We start from the raw sequence: 18,492 nt of genomic DNA, 5'->3' as shown, positions 1-18,492 counted from the left end.
TGCTGTGGGGGATTTTTTCAGCAGGGACTGGTCTGGGTTGCAGAAAAACTCCAGCCTATTGTTTAAATTGAACAAAAACATTGGTAACTTTCCTGAATTAATGTAAGCATTACGTTTATGCTCTAAAAAGCATTTTAAGATGGAAAAATCTCTATACCTATATGATTATTTAAATGTTGAATAGTGTCACAAAGTACAGAAACATAATAAATATCATTATGGATGTACTGAGTTTATATTAATGAGAGAAAAAATATTTCTAATAATTGTAGCATCAGGCTACAACAAAACAAAATTGAAAAAAGAGTAGGGGGTCGGAATTCTCTCTTAATTCACTGACCAACAACAACAGCATTAATAATCTAAAGAATTTTAAAAACACAACACTTCCAGGTTGAAATAACATTAAAAGTACTGAATGTACTAACACAACTTTTGCAGAATCATCCTTTAAATGCAGCTCTTTTCCCTTGTAAAGCTCCATGTGATTCTGCTCTCTTTCCTCCTTCACCGCATTTGTCGTTTAATACCATCACCTTTGAAGTGCACTACTCCAGCACGTCACCAGGGGGCGTGGAGCACTCGGCTGTACCTGGCCTCGAGCCTCCCACACACTCGCACGTGCTACCGTGCGTGGAGACAAATGTGCTCAGCTGAACAGGCCTGATGTTGTTTTTATCGCCTCCTGCTCTCTGATTGGCTCCTTGCTTTGACTGACAGGCGCTAGAACGAACCGCCTTCGTGTGCAGGGCAGCAGGGGCTTGGTTCTGCTCAGCTCATTTGAATAGGTGTTGTTTGGACACATGCAGGAGTCCCCGTGATGTGAGTTTGAGTAAAGTTGGACAAAAGTGACTCAAGTTCGCAGAGGAGAGCAGACAGACTCTCTGTCTGACAGATAGAGGCTTTATCTCACTCTGTGGGTAAAGCTCGCGGTTTAACAGTTCGTTTTTGAGACGTTAGTTAGCAGTTTAGAGGCTCATTCACTGGCCCGTATTTTAACGGTTATTCTGTTGGCTTTAGCCAGCGGTCTGAAGTTTCGTTTATAGCTCGTTTTTAACGATTCGTTTGGAGACTTTGGCAAACATTTTATCGCTAATTTGCCAGTCTCTTCATAGACTTGAGTTTGTTAACTTCCCTGTTCATCATGTCGACTTTTAATGAACTCTACTGTGGGGACAGAGGCGACGTTCCTGACCTCCTCAGGTCTCTGGCTGATTATCCTTTCTCCTTCCCTTCATTTGATGATACAGGTGAGTGTCATTAACTTAATTTTAACCTGGAAACAGGTGTGAAACTTATATCTTTGTACTCGGAACACGTCTATGTACTCATTGTAATGCTTTATAAGTAGTTAAAGCAATCTAGGATCGTCATAATACCAGAATTTCAATGTTTGAGATGATTCTAGGGAGATTTAAACAGTATAAATATCAGTTTGATACAAAAAATACAGCTAATGGATTCCAAGTATTGAGTAAACATGGGTGATATTGAGTCAGTGTTTGTTCTTGTAAGTAAGACTTGCAGGCAAACTCTAAATTGTACAAAAACTTTGACATTTCCGGTTTTTAAGGTTGTCATAATTTTCTACAATCTTTCAAAATGATAGAGGCTTTTTATTCTGATATTTGATAGAAGAAAAACATACTGAGGCTTGAAAAAATGATCAAAAGAGAGAGGACACTGTCAGAATTTCACAAATATGTTGGCAACGTTTGGATAAGTGGGTGTGGGTGGGAGGGGCCTCGCTCCTGTTGAGTTACACCCACTTTTTAAATGTTGCCAAGTATTTCTGCAATTTAAAAGTTACCCAATGCGGGGTAACATGGGCACTTATTTTAGTAATTCTTACTAGGACCATTGTCCTAGACACCTTAGTTTGTTTAATTTCTTGTTTGTAATCACCAAAAGTTGCAGGCAATATCATGCAAGCTGTCAAAGTTGCAAAAATGCACTGATGATATTGTTTAAGATGGCTGGAACTGCAGAGGAGCAATGCTTTTGGTTGCTCTTTGCCCAAAGTATCTGTAAAGTAGGTAAAGTCTCTTCAGATGAAAAATATGACTGAAGATGTGTAGTTTCATTAAGTTTCAGAGCCTTTTGATGCCATCAATCATGAATACTTTGGCAACACTTTGTAATGTGGTTGGAGCCCCCTAGCTCCTTGCTCCACTGGCTTTTCACAATGTTACAAACATATTTATGTATAATGTTGCTTATTTGTGCAATTTAAACAATTTAAACAACACTTTTTTGGTTATTAGACACAAACCAAACCCCAATAGTGGATATCTAAGCCTTTATTTTTGTTGTCACTAGAGTCATTGTCCTAGATAGCCATTTGGTTCTTGCTGTAATATCCTAAAATTGCAAGCAACCTCATGCACACTGTCCAAATTGAATAAATGTTTCGGTAGCATTTGGAATAATGGGTTTAACTGCAGAGGAAAACAGGTTTGGATCACTCTTGCCAGTTCTACCTACTATTTCAAATGTTGCCAACATATTTATGCAAGTTAGACAGAGCTCTCCTCTTTTACTGTAAAATATGACCAAATATGTGTAGTTTTATTTCTTAAATGGGTTAAAGTGGCAATAAAAATAAGTTAAAGCTGGCTAAAATGGTCAAAAAGCAGCAAAAAAAAAAAGTGGCAAAAATTGGTGAATAGGGGCAAATAGGTATTAAAGAGCAAAAACTGGGTGAAAAGTGATACAAATGGAGATAATAGAAGTGGCAAAACCGGTTAAAAAAGGGCAAAAATGTGATAAAAGTGGCAAAAAGAAGTTGCAAAAATGGGCTAAAAGCAGCTCAAATGGATTAAAAGTGGCAAAAAGGAAAAAAATGGGCAAACAATTGCAAGTAAGGGCCTTGGAAATATACAGGCAAAAATAAAGGGTGACAATTAGGTCTGATAATTAAAGCCCTCTGTACAAGTGTGAGAAAAAAATGATAAAGTGACTTGCAGTAGATAATTCGAAGGTCAAAGTTTTCCTTTTATTATTATTTTCTGGGGGACTAATATTTCAAATCCAGATGTGAAAGAGCCACAAATCATCACAAAAAGAGCCACATAGGGCTCAAGAGCCATGTGTTGAGTATCACTGATCTAAAGTATGCCATGCCAAACTTGGAAAAGTGATTGGAACTGCAGAGAATCATGAGTATCTATCACTCTGTGCCAGTTCCTCACACTCTTTCAAATGTTGCTAATGTATTCATGCAAGTTAGACACTCTCTGCCTCCTTTTTAGCTTTTTGTACCTTCATTTATTGAGGAGTACAGCAGACAGAGTCAGGAAAAGGGATGAGAGAGTGGGGAATGACATGCTGGAAAGGAGCCACAGGTTGGACTCATATTCAGGCCCCTGCTAGGATTTCTGCACCCTCAGTAATTTCTCTTTTAGCTGAATATCTGTAGTTTCATAAGTTTCTGTATATTCAATAGAAGCAACAACCTTATTATATGGAATTTTTGTTTTAGTACAATTAAAACACCATGTTTGCCTGCAATTTCTGGCAATTAAAAACAAGAAATCACTCAGTATAGGACTTCTACTGTTGTTTCAGGGTATCAAGCAGATATTGGTATGATTTCATTCTTATCAAAGTCATATCAGAGTTTAAAATTGTGGTATTTTGACATGTTTAAAGAAAATGTCTACTTGTATTTACTGAAGTCAGAGAGTAGTTCTTGTTGCTGAGTCATTAGAACAGGTAAACAGCTGCTGTGACCTGAGACGCTCCCTGTGTTTCTCCTGGTGTCTCTTCTACTGATCAGACTCCTCCTGCTGTAATCAGGGACTCATCGATGACTGTTTTAAGGATATTTATGGATATGTTTCTAAAGTTATTGCTTCAGCAGAGTCCTGTCTAAATTTAAATGCTGCTTGCTCCCTCCTAACACGCTGTAGTTATCAAAGTCAGGGAGTTCAATTTAGTCAGCAAACTGTGTGATCTGTTTCTGCCCATCTGATGCAACAGCACTGAAACGGCTCTCACTCACAGTTTCATCACATCATCACTGCCTCTCTGTTCTCTAAACTCACTTTATCACTGCTTTTAAGAAAGGATCTTTTTAGACATTTTATTAGATATTTAACAGTATAGAATGACAGTGAGAATAAAAGGTTAAGGTAGTGTGTTATTGCACTTCAGGACAAAAAAGGTACATGTTTCTTGATCACTTTGAGTGACTGTACACTCTTTACTTGAGCTAGCGCTTGGTTGACTTATGCCTCCACAAGGTATACAGTTGTGGGACAGCGAAAGTACAATAGTTGGTCAAGCCTAATGGGTCAAGTTCATATGTAGTGGGATTATAGTGACCCCTGACCTCTTAGGATCTAAGTACTTTACTATGAAGTCAAAGGCTGACTTACTGCCTTCTCCTTACATTTAATGAAAGTTAGCAGAAGCTTTAATATGTGCTCCAGCCACCATGTGTAGGGAAAAGTGCCACATTACAACCAGGCACTGGTAAAATAATGGAGAAATATGCGCTTTTTAAGTTGATTTTATAGTCACATGAATTTAAGTTTTTTTTTTTTAAATGACTATTTAGAAATCATTGCCCATCCCATTCCCTAGCCTTTATACGGGTTTACAAGGTAATACCATTACACCCTGTGCTATTAACACAAGCACAAAGGACTTACCTCTTATATCATTAGAAAAGTTTGTGATTATATTTCAGACAGGCTGATCCAGTTACCCGTGCATTATGATACCTTGACATTAATAGACGGGACAGAGACAGTCTGTCTTGTGCAGTTCTTGATGCGCTGTTCATTTCTTCATAAAAGCCGATTAAACAACTAGCTAGTTTTCTATCAGTTTATTTTATGTGTAGCTATGTACTAAATTTTTCATACAGTGCAATGGGAAAATTGTATGAGTTATCTCTTTATAAGGTAAAATTAGGTGTAGCTGCTCAAAGTCGTAGCTTGATCCTTCCATCTCAGCGTTATTTGCATATTTAATGCACACATTTGTTTATTATTTACTACGTATCTTCTAATATTCTCGAACTATTAAACATGTCATACACTAAACTGAAAATGCTGCAGTTCACTGTGTACAGCGACAGCAGGTGCAATTTGTGTATTACAGTGTGGATCTGAGGAGCACTCTGTTGACTCTATCACACCTGGACGTTTCATCTTATCATCCAAGTGAAACTACCTGAAATCTACAGATATCTTTAGATATCTAGAACTACTGCCTGGCAGATACACACCCCTACAGCAAATAGAGAGTACAGTCAGGACTGGGGTATTTTTCGCCTTGATCTTTTACGTCTGAAATGATTGCAGTGTGGTGTTGAGTCAGAGTGGAAGTGTGCTAAGTTTGAGGAAAATTACTCAGAGATATTGTGTTGACATGAATGGCCCAGGTGTATGAGCTTCCATACAGATGTATAACATGAAAATTGATTCCTTTAGTCCTGGCAATTGCTGGCGTAGAGGCATAAAAACACCATTTAGACCAGTGACTCCCAACTGGTCTACTCTCAGGACCCATCACCACCTCTTAGATAAAAAAAAATCACAGCCCACAGTTATTAAGGATGTACAAAATTATTGGCATGATATTATATCAGCACATATCATAAAATTGAATTACTGGTATTGGCAGATATGAACATTTCCAACCAAATTTAGCAGTTTTCTGTTGCTCTCAGTAAATAATTGTGTTATGATGGGAAGACCAGTGATATATTCCAGGATAATGAGATAAAATAAGTGGTGATCTTCAGAAAATAATTTACATTTTGTCACAGGAAAACAGTAAACTTAAATATATAGATGTGTGACTGTGAAGGGCTTCTATATATCAGACTTTTACCACATTTCTTTTTACCTAGTACACAATCACGACCCTCTGAAAATAGCTTTGCAACCCACTTTTGGTCCCAACCCACCAGTTGAGTTGAAAGTTGAGGTGATAACTCTTAAAGAAACATAACAGAGAAGCTGAATGCAGAAATAAAAAGTGTCTTTATTGCAATTGCTCAAAGTCTGATTGAGCTTTGTTAGTGACACGTGTGAGACTGCAAGGAGACTCATGACTCAGTGTTTTAACATACCAGGCCTGTGTGTAACAGGGTGTGTGGTTTATGCAGCGTCTGGTGAATAACACAATAAGGCTGACTCAAAGTGGACATTTGCATGCTACCCCTGTAATCCCATTTATCTGCTCTTTTAATTAAATCTGCTCTTTTGGAAAATTAAGGTTTGTTACTCATGTTTAAGATGACATGTTGTTTACTCCTAAAAAGGCACTTTCTAAGATTCTGACTTTGCTCTTCATCTTTTCAGTACTTTTATGAGGATTGATGTTAGTCTCCTTTGTTGAAATGTTACTTAACCATGTCCTATGCTGAGGTCTACATGTTTGTTTTGTCTGTTACAATGTCAGATTAGACAGAGCCAGAAGTTTGTGTCAACATGTCAGACCATATGGTGGTACTGTGCCAATCATCATGACTAATGTGATGATGCTGTAAGGAAGAGGGTCAAAAGCTATGATTAATGATGCACTAGCTTGATAATAACATCACGGGTTGTTGCAATTTCTTGCTTACATTTCTCTTTTATCAGTCTATCATGTCAGATAATAAGGCAGGGATGTTGCTTCCAGAGCTTGAGAAACTTGTCCGCTATCTTATATTTCCATCTCACAGCACCAGCTTCATCATTCTTCTTTCACTTTGCTATTTGATTTATGCATGCTTCTGACTTTTGTGCATGCCGAATGCTCTGTGCTCTAATTGGTCAACATCATCGGCATGACAGCACAAGTAATAGAAGGCAGCGCAAAATGTAAACATGCTACACTCTAATTTCTACACTGTTCTTCTCCTTTGTTGTCATTTATCACATTTTTTCATGCTTGGAGTGCCTGGTTGTTATTGGTCATGCTTTGAGGGGATCCTACTAGGGATGCAAATATTGTATTTTTGCAGATATTTGATATGCTGATATTTCCAAATTAATTTTAGCCAATCAATATAATATATTAATAGTTCAGTCCTTGAACACACTCCAAAGTTAATGGATGAACAAAGAAAAAGGCTTCAGCTGACACTGGTCTTGTTGGTTCCGCTTAAACTTCAAACTTATTCATACTTATGGTAGCTAGTTATTGCTGATATAGGCCAACATTTACAGCTAGGCCTATTATCTTCTAGCCAAAATTATGATTGAAAATGAAACTTGATTAATTGCTCAGCACTTCAAGGGGTTGATCGATCATTGACCTGGCCAATTATTGATGCTTAAATTTGATATTTGTTCGATTATTTGTATCTGCATTTTATTCAAACAATAAGAAAGTGCTCTACTTCAACTCCACTGCAAGGTGTGTCCTCCCCCCAGCACCATTTTCACTCTCAACACTCTCACCAAAAGTCCTGCATACAACACAGTCTGATTGGCTAGATGTCACATGAGTACCTGCCAACTGACACTTAAGCCTGGGTGCCACTGACACAGTAGGGTGTGGAATAACTTCCTGTGTTCCTGCTGCTACTGTGTTGCTCTGCCATCTCTAGAGTTAGGGCTTAATTGTTTATTTTTCCCTTTTTTGATCATACAATTTCACTTTTGCCACAATATGTGCATATTGCACATTATAATTAGGGGTGAGGGAAAAAATCAATACAGTATAGTACCGCAATATTTTTTACGGCAATATATTATAGTTTCTTCCACCAAGTATCGATTTTTTAAAATTAATTGCTAATATGAGCTGAAGTCTGTGATACTGGATAAATAGCATCGGTTGCTTTCTCTCCACCTGATGATGCTGTGGCTCTAAACAACATGGGCATGGCACATGGGGGTTTGCAAGGAGTGCCACATGAAAATGAAGTGCTGCAGTAATACGATAAAAAGGAAGGCAAGGCTAATGATAAATCAGCTAAACAGTTGAAACAATTGTATAGATAAAGCAATATGTCGCAATGCTCTGTGTATTGCAAGATGTTTAAAACTGCAATGTTGAATCCTGGCATCTTGATAATATCATATCTTGAGGCCACTTGTGATTCCCACTCCTAATTATTAGAAATACATATCGGTTCCAAATATCTTTCATTATTATGAATTACAAATAATCGGCATGGCCCCTGAAAAACAGCATTGTTCAACCCCTTCTATTTGCATCTTATATAAACCAATATTTACCGCAATCTAACAGCAGAAAATTTCAGATATGCTAATTCAACAAATAATTAAGCTAATATCTGCTGATATTATGACAGTAATATCATGCATCCTTAGATCCTATTCCTCTGCTGGAATGGGCTATAATCATGTTTATAATGGGTCATCTGATCTCACTGTTACAAACTGCATGTTGCTGATCTTTTACAGAGACCATGGCATACTGTCACTCTGCAGACCTTTTGCAGTAAAGTTTATCCATGAGTTTGTCCAACAGGTGACTTCTTTGTCCAATCAAAAACCTTCTCTCTGAAGCAGCAGTAAGGTACACTAGCTCTCCAGCTTCCAAATGACTGTAGCACAACTGATACACTAGCTTTGGTGCGTGCAACACTGTTTGCAGATAGTTTGTTGTTGTTGACAGGACTGATATCAGCTGGTACAGATAATAGCAAATGCATAAGTGCACCTCTACTTTGAATCAGTAATCAAGGTACATCTTGGGGGGAAAATATCAATTTTGCACAGAGATCCACAGAGCTGTTACTGCTGATGACAACACACTCCTGCCTGCTTCCTTTAAGAGAAGGAGGGAGAGTCAGCAGCATCAGTCTTCTCTGTGTGCTCAGGCTGCAGCAGATTTTAACCACTTCACCTCCTGCAGCACACGCGCGCTCACACAAACATGCGCACACCACGCACGGTGCACCGTGCAAATACTGTGGTTAGAATAAAGCTCGGTTGGTGTTGAAGGTGGGGTGTTGGTGTTGCTCGGTTTGAACATCGTGTTCCTGAACCCAAACATCCTGAAGGAGCATCACGCGCTCACTGTGGCGTGCAAGAGCAGCGCGTGCACGCAAACGTGAGATTTCATCTTTTGTTGTGGAAATATAAGAGTTTGATGGAGAGGATTTCACATTTAGCAGAAAGGATGATATGATGCTTGAAAAAACCGGACAAAGTGGGTAGAGTTAAAAATATGAGTTCTGGATCATAACATTAAAACATGTCGAACCAAAGCTGTGCGCAGACATAAATCACGTTAATGTAAATGTCTATTTAATAATAACGTTATTAGAGCGGTACGTCTGGTAAACAACATGTACTCTGCTACCTGTGGTCTCGTGCCAGTTGTTCAGACAGAGCTGCCTTGGCTTGCACGTGCTGAATGTCTGAAGCCACGCCCCCAGCAGCTTGTACTTTCACGTGAGGAGGGTGCGGGCGGGGGCACGTGTTTGGCCACGAGTGGGCTCCTGTGCAGGATGGAGCTCACTGCAGTGAGTGTGTTTACTCTGAGTGTGTGTGGAGAGGAGAGTGATCAGGTGTGATGGTGAAACAGTGCCGATGAGTGTTTTAATACCTTTTTCTCATGTTTGCATGCCGAAGCTGCAGAAAAAGTTTACAGATTAACTTAATTTATTTCCGGCTACACTAGAGTATGTCTTTATTGCTAAACCAATTTAAACTATATTTTCATTCCGCTTACTTTATGTTTAAAAAGATAGGTTATATTAAAAGTATAAAAGGATGTTCAGGACGAGTGCCGGTGGTGGATCTACTACACAGACAAAGGGGAGCGCCCAACCGCTGTATTTATTCTAGTGGGCAGTGCCATCAGCCAATCAGATCTTACTATCCTTTGAGTAGGCGGAGTTATGAGCTAATGAATATCCAATCATCGAGCTCGGTGTGTGAGGAGGACAGAGAGCTCGTGTAGTGTTGTTTTTGCCTTCAGTACGTTAATATTGACAAAAGGAGCAGGAACAATAGCTGTACTTTAAACCTTTGACGGAGCCTCGTGTCGTTTTTCTCCGTTGTTTTCCCCAGTAAAGGAGGCAGCTGTCGGTATCAGTCAGGGTCATCGTCCGGGTGTGCTCGGTGGTTGCAGGGAAACAATGCCTGGTAAAGCCGCGCTGAATGTGGCTGTTCAGCCCGGTGGGACCGTGACTAAAGCGGCTCCACAGAAATCTTTTCCGTTTGTTCTGAAGAAAATCATGGACATCCCGCCACCGAACATTCTGGAGGAGGGAGACGACGGTAAGCGCACCGAGCACAAAGAGCCGTTTGTCCGGCTGTGAATGTCGTGTCAAAGACGACGGTTATTTAGCCGTACGAACAACTAAATGCACTTTAATCTCTATTAAATGCTTCCCCATTACTATTGTTGTAATGTCAAATCATGTCCGTAAGTTTGGCGGGATTTTGAAGGACGTACGTTAGGTCGTTTTTGGTCAGTTTTACCAGAGGCTGTCAGAAAATATAAAAGAACATGAAGTTCTAAGTTATCTCTACTCATTTGTGAACACAACACACTGATCATACACACACTCTTAGATACTCACACTGCCAGGCTTTTCATTAAACACCACACTTCAGTGGTATTTAGTGTGTACTGTGTGTGGTTGGGTTTTGGGGTGCAGGTGTGGAAACAGCACATCTCTTCCTCTAATGTGCTCTGTCCTCTGTTTTTCCTCCTCTACACCCTGGTAATCCCCATCTTCTTTGAATATTTATTTAATTTTAGCATCTATCTTACACTTTAAAACTCATTTATGTGTATTTGTTATCATGCAGATGTCACACCTCCACCACACCCCCCTCCATCCACCTGCCTGTTTTATCAGGCTCTCCTCCATGTGTGCTCATGTCTCCTCCTCCAGCTCTGATGTCTGCAAACTAGGGGTGGGCAATATGGACCAAAAATTTGTATCTCTACATTTTCTAGATGAATCAGTACACAATTTTATATCTGTTTTTTTCTCTGAATAATGAATATAAACAAAATCAGTTCTACACAAGCGGTAATCTCCGCTGCCAATGCAGAGGTGAGAGCAATTGCAGTTCCCTGTGTCTCCACTGTTGGCAGAAGCACTGGAAGTCATATGCACGCCATGCTAAAATGCCCATCTTTATGGCTGAAGTTCATACCTCTTTATGATTTGCAGGGGTGCTTTTTGTAGAATGCATCCGTATTTTTTCAATTAAGGACAATTTATGCATTATTAAGGGCACAGCTGATATGATACAAGCCATCGTTTTGTTGTTCATTGGGTGTTTGAATGTACAGATAGTGTTACCAGTATTGAGCATGCATGCTGACATCAAGCCTAAGTACTTGTATCTGATACTGTATTCTCTATGTGAGTATGCATAAGTCTGCAGATTGCTCATATTTTAACAGAAATGAGGATGAAAAAAGTAGATAAGAATGAAAAATATGCACTCATAAATTCTCAAGGGGAAGGATGTGGCACATCTTTGAAGAAAACAGTTGTGGTATTGTTAAGTGCTTATTTTTGTACTTTGTATCAGTGAGTACCCAACTGCAAGTACGCACACTGGAAGATTTGGTATTGGTGCATCCTCAGTCGGGAGTTTAAAGGCCGGTCTACGCTCTGACTTGTTATTTTCTGGATTGAACAAAATTTAGAGATGTGTTTTCAATATGGAAACCACCACGGATGCTTCAGCAGTGGTGGGAAAAGTACAAGACTACTGAACTCAAATAAAAATACAGTTACTACAGTTAACAGAAGTAAAATCGACCATAATGAAAACTATTAAGTAAAAAAGTTGTGATGAAGAAATTAACAAATTTCATCATTTAAAACACACTTTACACTGTAGAGAATGATAATGAATAAAGAAAAAGACTTCATACATAGGCTGTGTCAGTTGGTCCAGCCTAGACCTCCACACTTAATTGATCTTAGGACCAGCTGATATAGTTAGATTTTTATAGCCAATACATCAGTTGTAAATATCGGCAGAAATGTTCCTATCTGCTAATACCAATATCATGCCAGTAATATCGTGCTTACTCGTACTTTTATTACAGCCAGCCGCACAAGGCCAACATGTACATGAGACATGACACAAAAATAACCTTGTTTATGGAAAAAAAATGAATAGAAATGGTTCTTAAATAGAATAAAACATGTAGCATCTGGTCAAGAGAAGTTAGCCAGGATTGATGGTTTAGTGATTTTAAGTTTACCTTTCTTGTATGACATAAGCCTGCTAAACCAACCAAGACTTAGACATAAAATAAACAAAGCTAGGCTTACTAATAAAACAATTACCTGAATATCTACACTAAGAGTTATGAAATAACACCTCTAAACTGTTTTACCTGTGTAAATACTATAAACTTACTTGGTTCCCACTTTCAACTGCAGCTTTACTGTTCATTTTGCTTTCCCTGTTTATGTTTTATCACCGTCTCTTTTCCTTTCGCTGCTAGCCTTCCATGCACTTTCATCTTGACATTTCCTGTTTGTTACGTCTATGTGTTTTTATCAGAATAAAACTTCTGCCTGTGCAGGAAGTCTCCAAGTCAATCAAAATAAAGGTGCATAATAAATGTTCACTTGCCTTTGAGCCGTTTACAAAACACATGCAAAGATAACTTGCCATTGTAACATTAAGACAAAGACTCACTTTCATTTCTTGCTATAAACATTATTTTTACAGAGTATTAGGCCTGATATCTACAGACACTTTCTGAATCAGGCCATTTTACTTTGCACTCATCAGTAGCATAATAAAGGCAGTAGAAACATATAAATACAAGACAATATTGTCTTACTATTGAATAAATATACTCATGTCTGGTAAAAACTCTATATTTCCCAGCCCTACCAACACACCCCCTTCCATCCACCTGTTTTACATTACCAGGCTCTCCTCCACATGTACATCCTCCTCCTCTAAAGCAGCTCTGATGTGTTCAGTATAAAATCTCTCCGCCCGTTTAACCGTGTGTCCTCCTATGTTTTTCAAACAGAGATCGAGAAGGAGAAGCTGTGCTCCTCTGACGATGTGGAGGCAAGCGGGGACGGCTCAAGTGCAGGTGGAGGATCCAGAGGAGGTGGTGGAGGAGGCGGCGGCGGTGGAGGAGTATCAGCCTCCCTGACCCCTGCCATCTGGGAGAAAACCATCCCATACGATGGGGAGACGTTCCACCTGGAGTACATGGACCTGGACGAGTTCCTCCTGGAGAACGGGATCCCCGTGAGCCTGGAGGAGGAGGAGCTGCAGAAGACACTGAGCTCCACAGAAAGTAAAGGCAAATCCATCCTCAAGGTTACTACAACGACTCCTCCTACTGCTCCTCCTGCTCCCGCCGAAGCCTCAGCATCCTCCCCCACCAGCTCCACGGTCACCTCTGAGACTGAGGAGCCGCTGACAGTCACCACCTTACAGCCTGCCAAACTAGAGGAGGATGATGAAGAGGAGGAGGGAGGACAAGAAGAGGAGGCACTTTGTGAGGAGGCGATGGCAGAAGAAGAAGAAGAAGAAGAGGAGGAGGAGGAAAAAGAAAAAGAAGTGAAACCGAAGAAAACAGGTGAGATAGTTAGATTGTCAAAGTGAGGGCGGGGTTAAAAACTGTTGACTGCTTTTTCTCTTTAGATTCCACTTTCAGAAACAGTTCCTCTTTGTTTATGATCATTAAGATAACTTATAAGGAAGTTAATCATTTATTTATTTCAGCTTACTCTGGGTGTAAATGTGTAGTTAATCATTATGTTTGATGTAATATAAACTAAACTTTCCCATATAGACTCACTGATTAAACCTGACCTTTGAGCCTGTGTCACTGACTCAGTGTAATCCTACACTTCATGTAGATTCTAATGAATATCCAACTATACTGATACCTTTCTGTATACTGTGGCAACAAAAATAGAAATCAGACTCCTAATATTTCTTAAATTCTTCCATTTTATCATTAAAAAATTCAGCACACTCTAAATATCACAATTATATTAGCAGTAAGACTCAGACTGACAAGTAGTGAGGGAATCGCTTGCCCTTGTCAGTTACACCCACTTTTCAAATGCTGCCAATGTATTTGTGCAATTTAGACGGTGCTCTCTTTATCTTTTTGCAACTTTTGATCTGTAGCTTTCAGCTCGTGTATGTTTTGATACTGTCAGTCATGAAAATCCCAATGTAAACTTCAGAAATTGATCACAGTTAATAATTTATTTCGTGCAAACAAGCAATGCTTTCTCACACTGCATGAGTACATTTTACAAGCTCCCACACTATCTGAGAGTGTTTTTAAGCAGCATCTAAAAGGGACCATGGATGGAAATAGTCACCAGCTATCATCTGGAATATTTACATTCTAGTATTGTTACTTTATATGCGCTGTCATCTCCAGAATTAACCTATATATTTTGGATTTGGAACAGAAACATGTTGCATGAGGCTAGAAGCTGGTATAGATTCTTAGAATCTGTACACTTTATACCATGATTACAATGTTGAAAATAGTGTTGCACTCTATAATATAACTTTAGTTGAAGATTAAAATGGACTTTAAGTCCAAAGTGATGAAATTAGGATTGTAATATCAAAAAGTTAATATTCTATTTTAGACCCGTAGAGCAGTGATCATCAACTGGCGGCTCAGGAGCCATATCAGTCCCCCAAAGCTTTTCATACGGCCCTTAGAAGATCAAGGTGTTATGATTATGGGGGAATCTTTAGGTTTTAAATATCTGCAGTTATTATATCAACCCCAAAAATGATGAATATTGATACAGTTTTATCAAGAACAACTTGACATTTGATCTGCTTGTGCAGAAAAAGTCCTGATTAAAACTACAGTTTGCTGTGTCAACCTCATACTTCCATCTCTTTGAGTGAAAATTTTCCTGCTTGCTTTTCTGCAAATGTTTTTTTACCAATCGGGACGCACTATATAACCATCATAACCAGTGATGGACCACATGACAACCCTGAAAATATGTAGTTAAATATCTCAATTGTCACCTTGTGGCTGGCTCCAGTATAGCTAGTAGAGACGGATCACACTGTTAACGGCTAAAAATTATGTGCATTTTTAAAAGAAAATGCAAATTCTAATACATGTTTATTCGCCTAAGATATTTATTTTATTTTAGTTCAGTTAAAAGTCCGTCCTCCACAATCTCTGTCAAGACTAAATCTGGCCGTAGTGCAAATGTAGTTGATGATCCCTGCTGTTGAGTGTTGCTGCATTTATTCTTAAAAATTCATGACAGTCATGACAGAGTTCATCATTTAAAGCACACCTGCATATACCCTTAATCTACAACTTTTCTATAAAAACAAAATAAAGCTGCCTGAAACCTCAACGTTTGAAAAGATGCATACTTTGTCAAGATTCATTATTTTGCAGTCAACTTCAGTAAAATCATAACTGTAAACTTGGTCATTACACTGAGATGAATGCAACCCCACTCCTTCACACAGCTTAAAAAGAAACACCATATGGCGCTGGTCAGCTTAGTTCGCACTCGTATACAGAGGCTGTGTAGTCGTCATTGCACTGGTTGTAGGGTCAATTCAAGTTCTCGGTAATGTTTGGTGCATGTCTTCCCCCACTCTCTCCCCATATTTCCTTTCTCACTTCAGCTGTATTACCAAATAAAGGCAAAAAGCCACGATAATAATCTTAAAAAAAACAACATAAAGGCTCATCATCTTAAATTTCAGTCTCGTTCTGTGTTCATATATAGTTTATGTTGGCCTCTCTTGTATCTAAGTTGACTCTGTCCCATCACACCCACAGATCGTAGCCCTGCAGATCGTAACACGCCATCCCCCATCGATCCCGAAGCCATTGAGGTGGACATTAACTTCCAGCCTGACCCCACAGACCTGGTCCTGTCCAGCGTGCCGGGTGGTGAGCTCTTCAACCCGAGAAAACACAAATTTTCTGACGAGGAGTTGAAACCTCAGCCCATGATCAAGAAGGCAAAGAAGGTGTTTGTTCCTGACGAACAGAAGGTAGGATGTTATATTTGATAATGATGAAGAGGAGGAAGAGAAACAGAATCAGAGATACTTCAGTGATCCCTATGGGGGGGTTTGGTTGTTTTAGTTGCTCTTTTTTACACAATACAGAAGTAGAAAATTGGGATCTAAAGTAAGGAATGTATGATATAAAACATAAAGTACAAGTGTAGAGTATTGAAGAAATGTTTAACATTTAATAATATTATTAGAAAAACAGGGGATAGGATGGTTCTACCAATGGAAAACAGGTGTGCATGCTAAGAATTGCACACTAGGTCCAACTTAAAGTCCCCTCAGTGTTCAGCTCAGAACGGTAAAGATTGAAGCCTCTGTAAGGTTGGCTACACACATGATGATATTTAAATCACATTTCTAAAATCCAGTTAAAATATATGAATGTAATAAATCCAAAATGGACAATTTGGCCAGACAGCAAGATCATACATCTGCTGTTTGTAGTTGATTTCGGCGTGGTGATTCCATAGTTAAAAGATGTTACAGAAATTTACGTTATCAAGCATGACTTCAGCTGAAAAAGAAATGTAGAGGATGGCAGACATCAGCAGTTTAGGGAAGCATGAAAAAGAATATGGGCAGAATCTTGGCTAAGAGGACAAAAAAGTCGGGTTTATGTTCACATCCAAGTTTGCAAACTGAAAAAGCATGCAGCATCAGACCAGTGATGCTTCCCATCTTCTAGCTCTCATTGGCTATTGCTGGTATTCTGTCAGAGGCTGTCTGATCTACAGTATTTAATTCCAAATGTTTAATATTTAAAATTAGATATTTCTCAGCAAAATAATCATTGTCATTGCACACTTAAGAGTTATTTGAACAAATAACTGGCTCTATCAAGCCTAGAACTGGCTCCCACCCTTGATATTTTTGAGAGGGGTTAATTTGGATCCCATGATCAGGAATTAAATCATGCAGTATAGCATTTCTCAACCTTTTTACAGTGAAGCCCCCCCCCCCCGAAATATTTCAAAAATCTCTAGTCTCAGTGCTGTTTGATGCATTTCTTCCGTCATTCTCTCCCCATTTTTCCTGTCTCTCTTCACCTCTCGTGTTAAAATGAAGGCAAAAAAGCCACAAAAATAATGTTAAAAAAAAACAAACACAGCATTCTACAGCCCTTAACTTCTGAGAAATTCCTGTTGAAATTGATTTAACAAGAAACTTCAAGCGCTCTTAAAACATTTAAAATGTCTATATTTACACAGAACAGGTGCATGGACCTGAAAACTGATGTTATTTTTAAGAAAAGGGCATATGAGACAATTTTGACTAATAATGCCAGCATAGCTGGTGATCTGCATGTTCACGGTAACTCCTGATTGAATTTAAAGCCCTAATGATAACAGACGGACTCACAGCATCCTGGTTTGGAAAGGCTGATCTAGTGTGTAGCCATCCTAAGCAGAGAGGGGATTTCTGGATTAGAGATTAAAGACAGGGGTGGTCTTCTAGCGCAGATGTTAGGATAAAATCCCTCTTTAATGTTGGTTCCACTGATTCCTTCCTGTTCTGTATTAACTAACCCTGTGGTTCTGTCAGGATGAGAAGTACTGGTCAAGAAGGAAGAAGAACAACATGGCAGCAAAGCGTTCTCGTGATGCTCGCCGTCTGAAGGAGAACCAGATCACGGTGCGGGCGTCTTTCCTGGAGCGGGAAAACGCGGCACTGAGGCAGCAGGTGGCCGAGCTGAGGAAGGACTGTGGCCGCTGTAAGAACATCCTGGCCAGGTATGAGGCGAAATACGGCCCGCTGTAAGAACCATGATCTCCGTAAGAAACGACGAATCGACATGAAGCTGAACTCCGCCCCCCGCAGAATTCAACACGATACAAACATCAAGGGATCTAAATTTGAACCGTAGCTCCAGTCAGTGTGTGTGACACCACGCTGGAGGCTCTGATACACACTGCAGGCAGTGAGGCATCATGGGAGCTGTAGTCACAGGGAGGCCTGTGGAGAGCGCCTGGCTCCTACACTCACAGAGGAGAGAGAGGACAAATGTGGATTCTCAAAAAACACAAACACGGAAACACACATGATCTGTCTGTGGACAAATCACAGACGGAAACACGGAGCAGTCTGATTTTAAAGAATCACAACATTGAAATCATCCACACATCGTTTCTATATGTGCACTTCTTCTTCTTGTTCCTTCCTAACCCGTCCTCATGTTGCACTTATCTTTATGTCTGTGTCTGTATTTAGAATAACCTGTCAGAGAAAGAGAGGAGAGGAGAGAGAGAGAGGGAGGGAGGAGACAGACAGTCGAGGTTCTTCCATCCAGAGGTTCAAAGAGGCGTCAGGTCAGAGAGAACGAGGTGTGATCGACACACACTTCTTCCTTGTTGTCACACACACTCTGTCTGTATATAAAGTGTGTAAACGTGTGTGTGCATCACTGAGCTGTCCATGAACACACACTTTATTAAAACAAAGATTCAAGGTGAGACACCTGAGTCACAGAGAGGAAACATGCATGAGCTTCAGTTTGAAGCTGCTGAGACTTTTTACTAACTCA

General features: G+C 39.5%; 1 protein-coding gene across 2 annotated transcripts; it reads left to right on the top strand.

Annotated features, from left to right (window-relative positions):
- Positions 1 to 800: 800 nt before the first annotated feature.
- On the top strand, positions 801 to 18,122 carry tefb (TEF transcription factor, PAR bZIP family member b). Of its 2 annotated transcripts, XM_041817341.1 has the most exons (5): positions 801 to 1,250; positions 9,993 to 10,202; positions 12,952 to 13,512; positions 15,730 to 15,947; positions 17,514 to 18,122. In XM_041817341.1, exons 1-5 carry the CDS (start codon positions 1,145 to 1,147, stop codon positions 17,727 to 17,729), a joined length of 1,311 nt encoding a protein of 436 aa, XP_041673275.1. In that variant the 5' UTR covers positions 801 to 1,144; the 3' UTR covers positions 17,730 to 18,122. The 2 variants fall into 2 exon arrangements, with proteins under 2 accessions (XP_041673275.1, XP_041673276.1); XM_041817342.1 differs by lacking the exon at positions 9,993 to 10,202 and having other exon boundaries at positions 803 to 1,250.
- Positions 18,123 to 18,492: the final 370 nt, after the last annotated feature.

The sequence above is a fragment of the Cheilinus undulatus genome, linkage group 21 (genome assembly GCF_018320785.1).
Source record: "Cheilinus undulatus linkage group 21, ASM1832078v1, whole genome shotgun sequence".
NCBI lineage: Eukaryota > Metazoa > Chordata > Actinopteri > Labriformes > Labridae > Cheilinus > Cheilinus undulatus.
The sequence above is the reverse complement of the archived record's forward strand: the minus strand, read 5'-3'. Positions and strand labels throughout refer to the sequence as shown.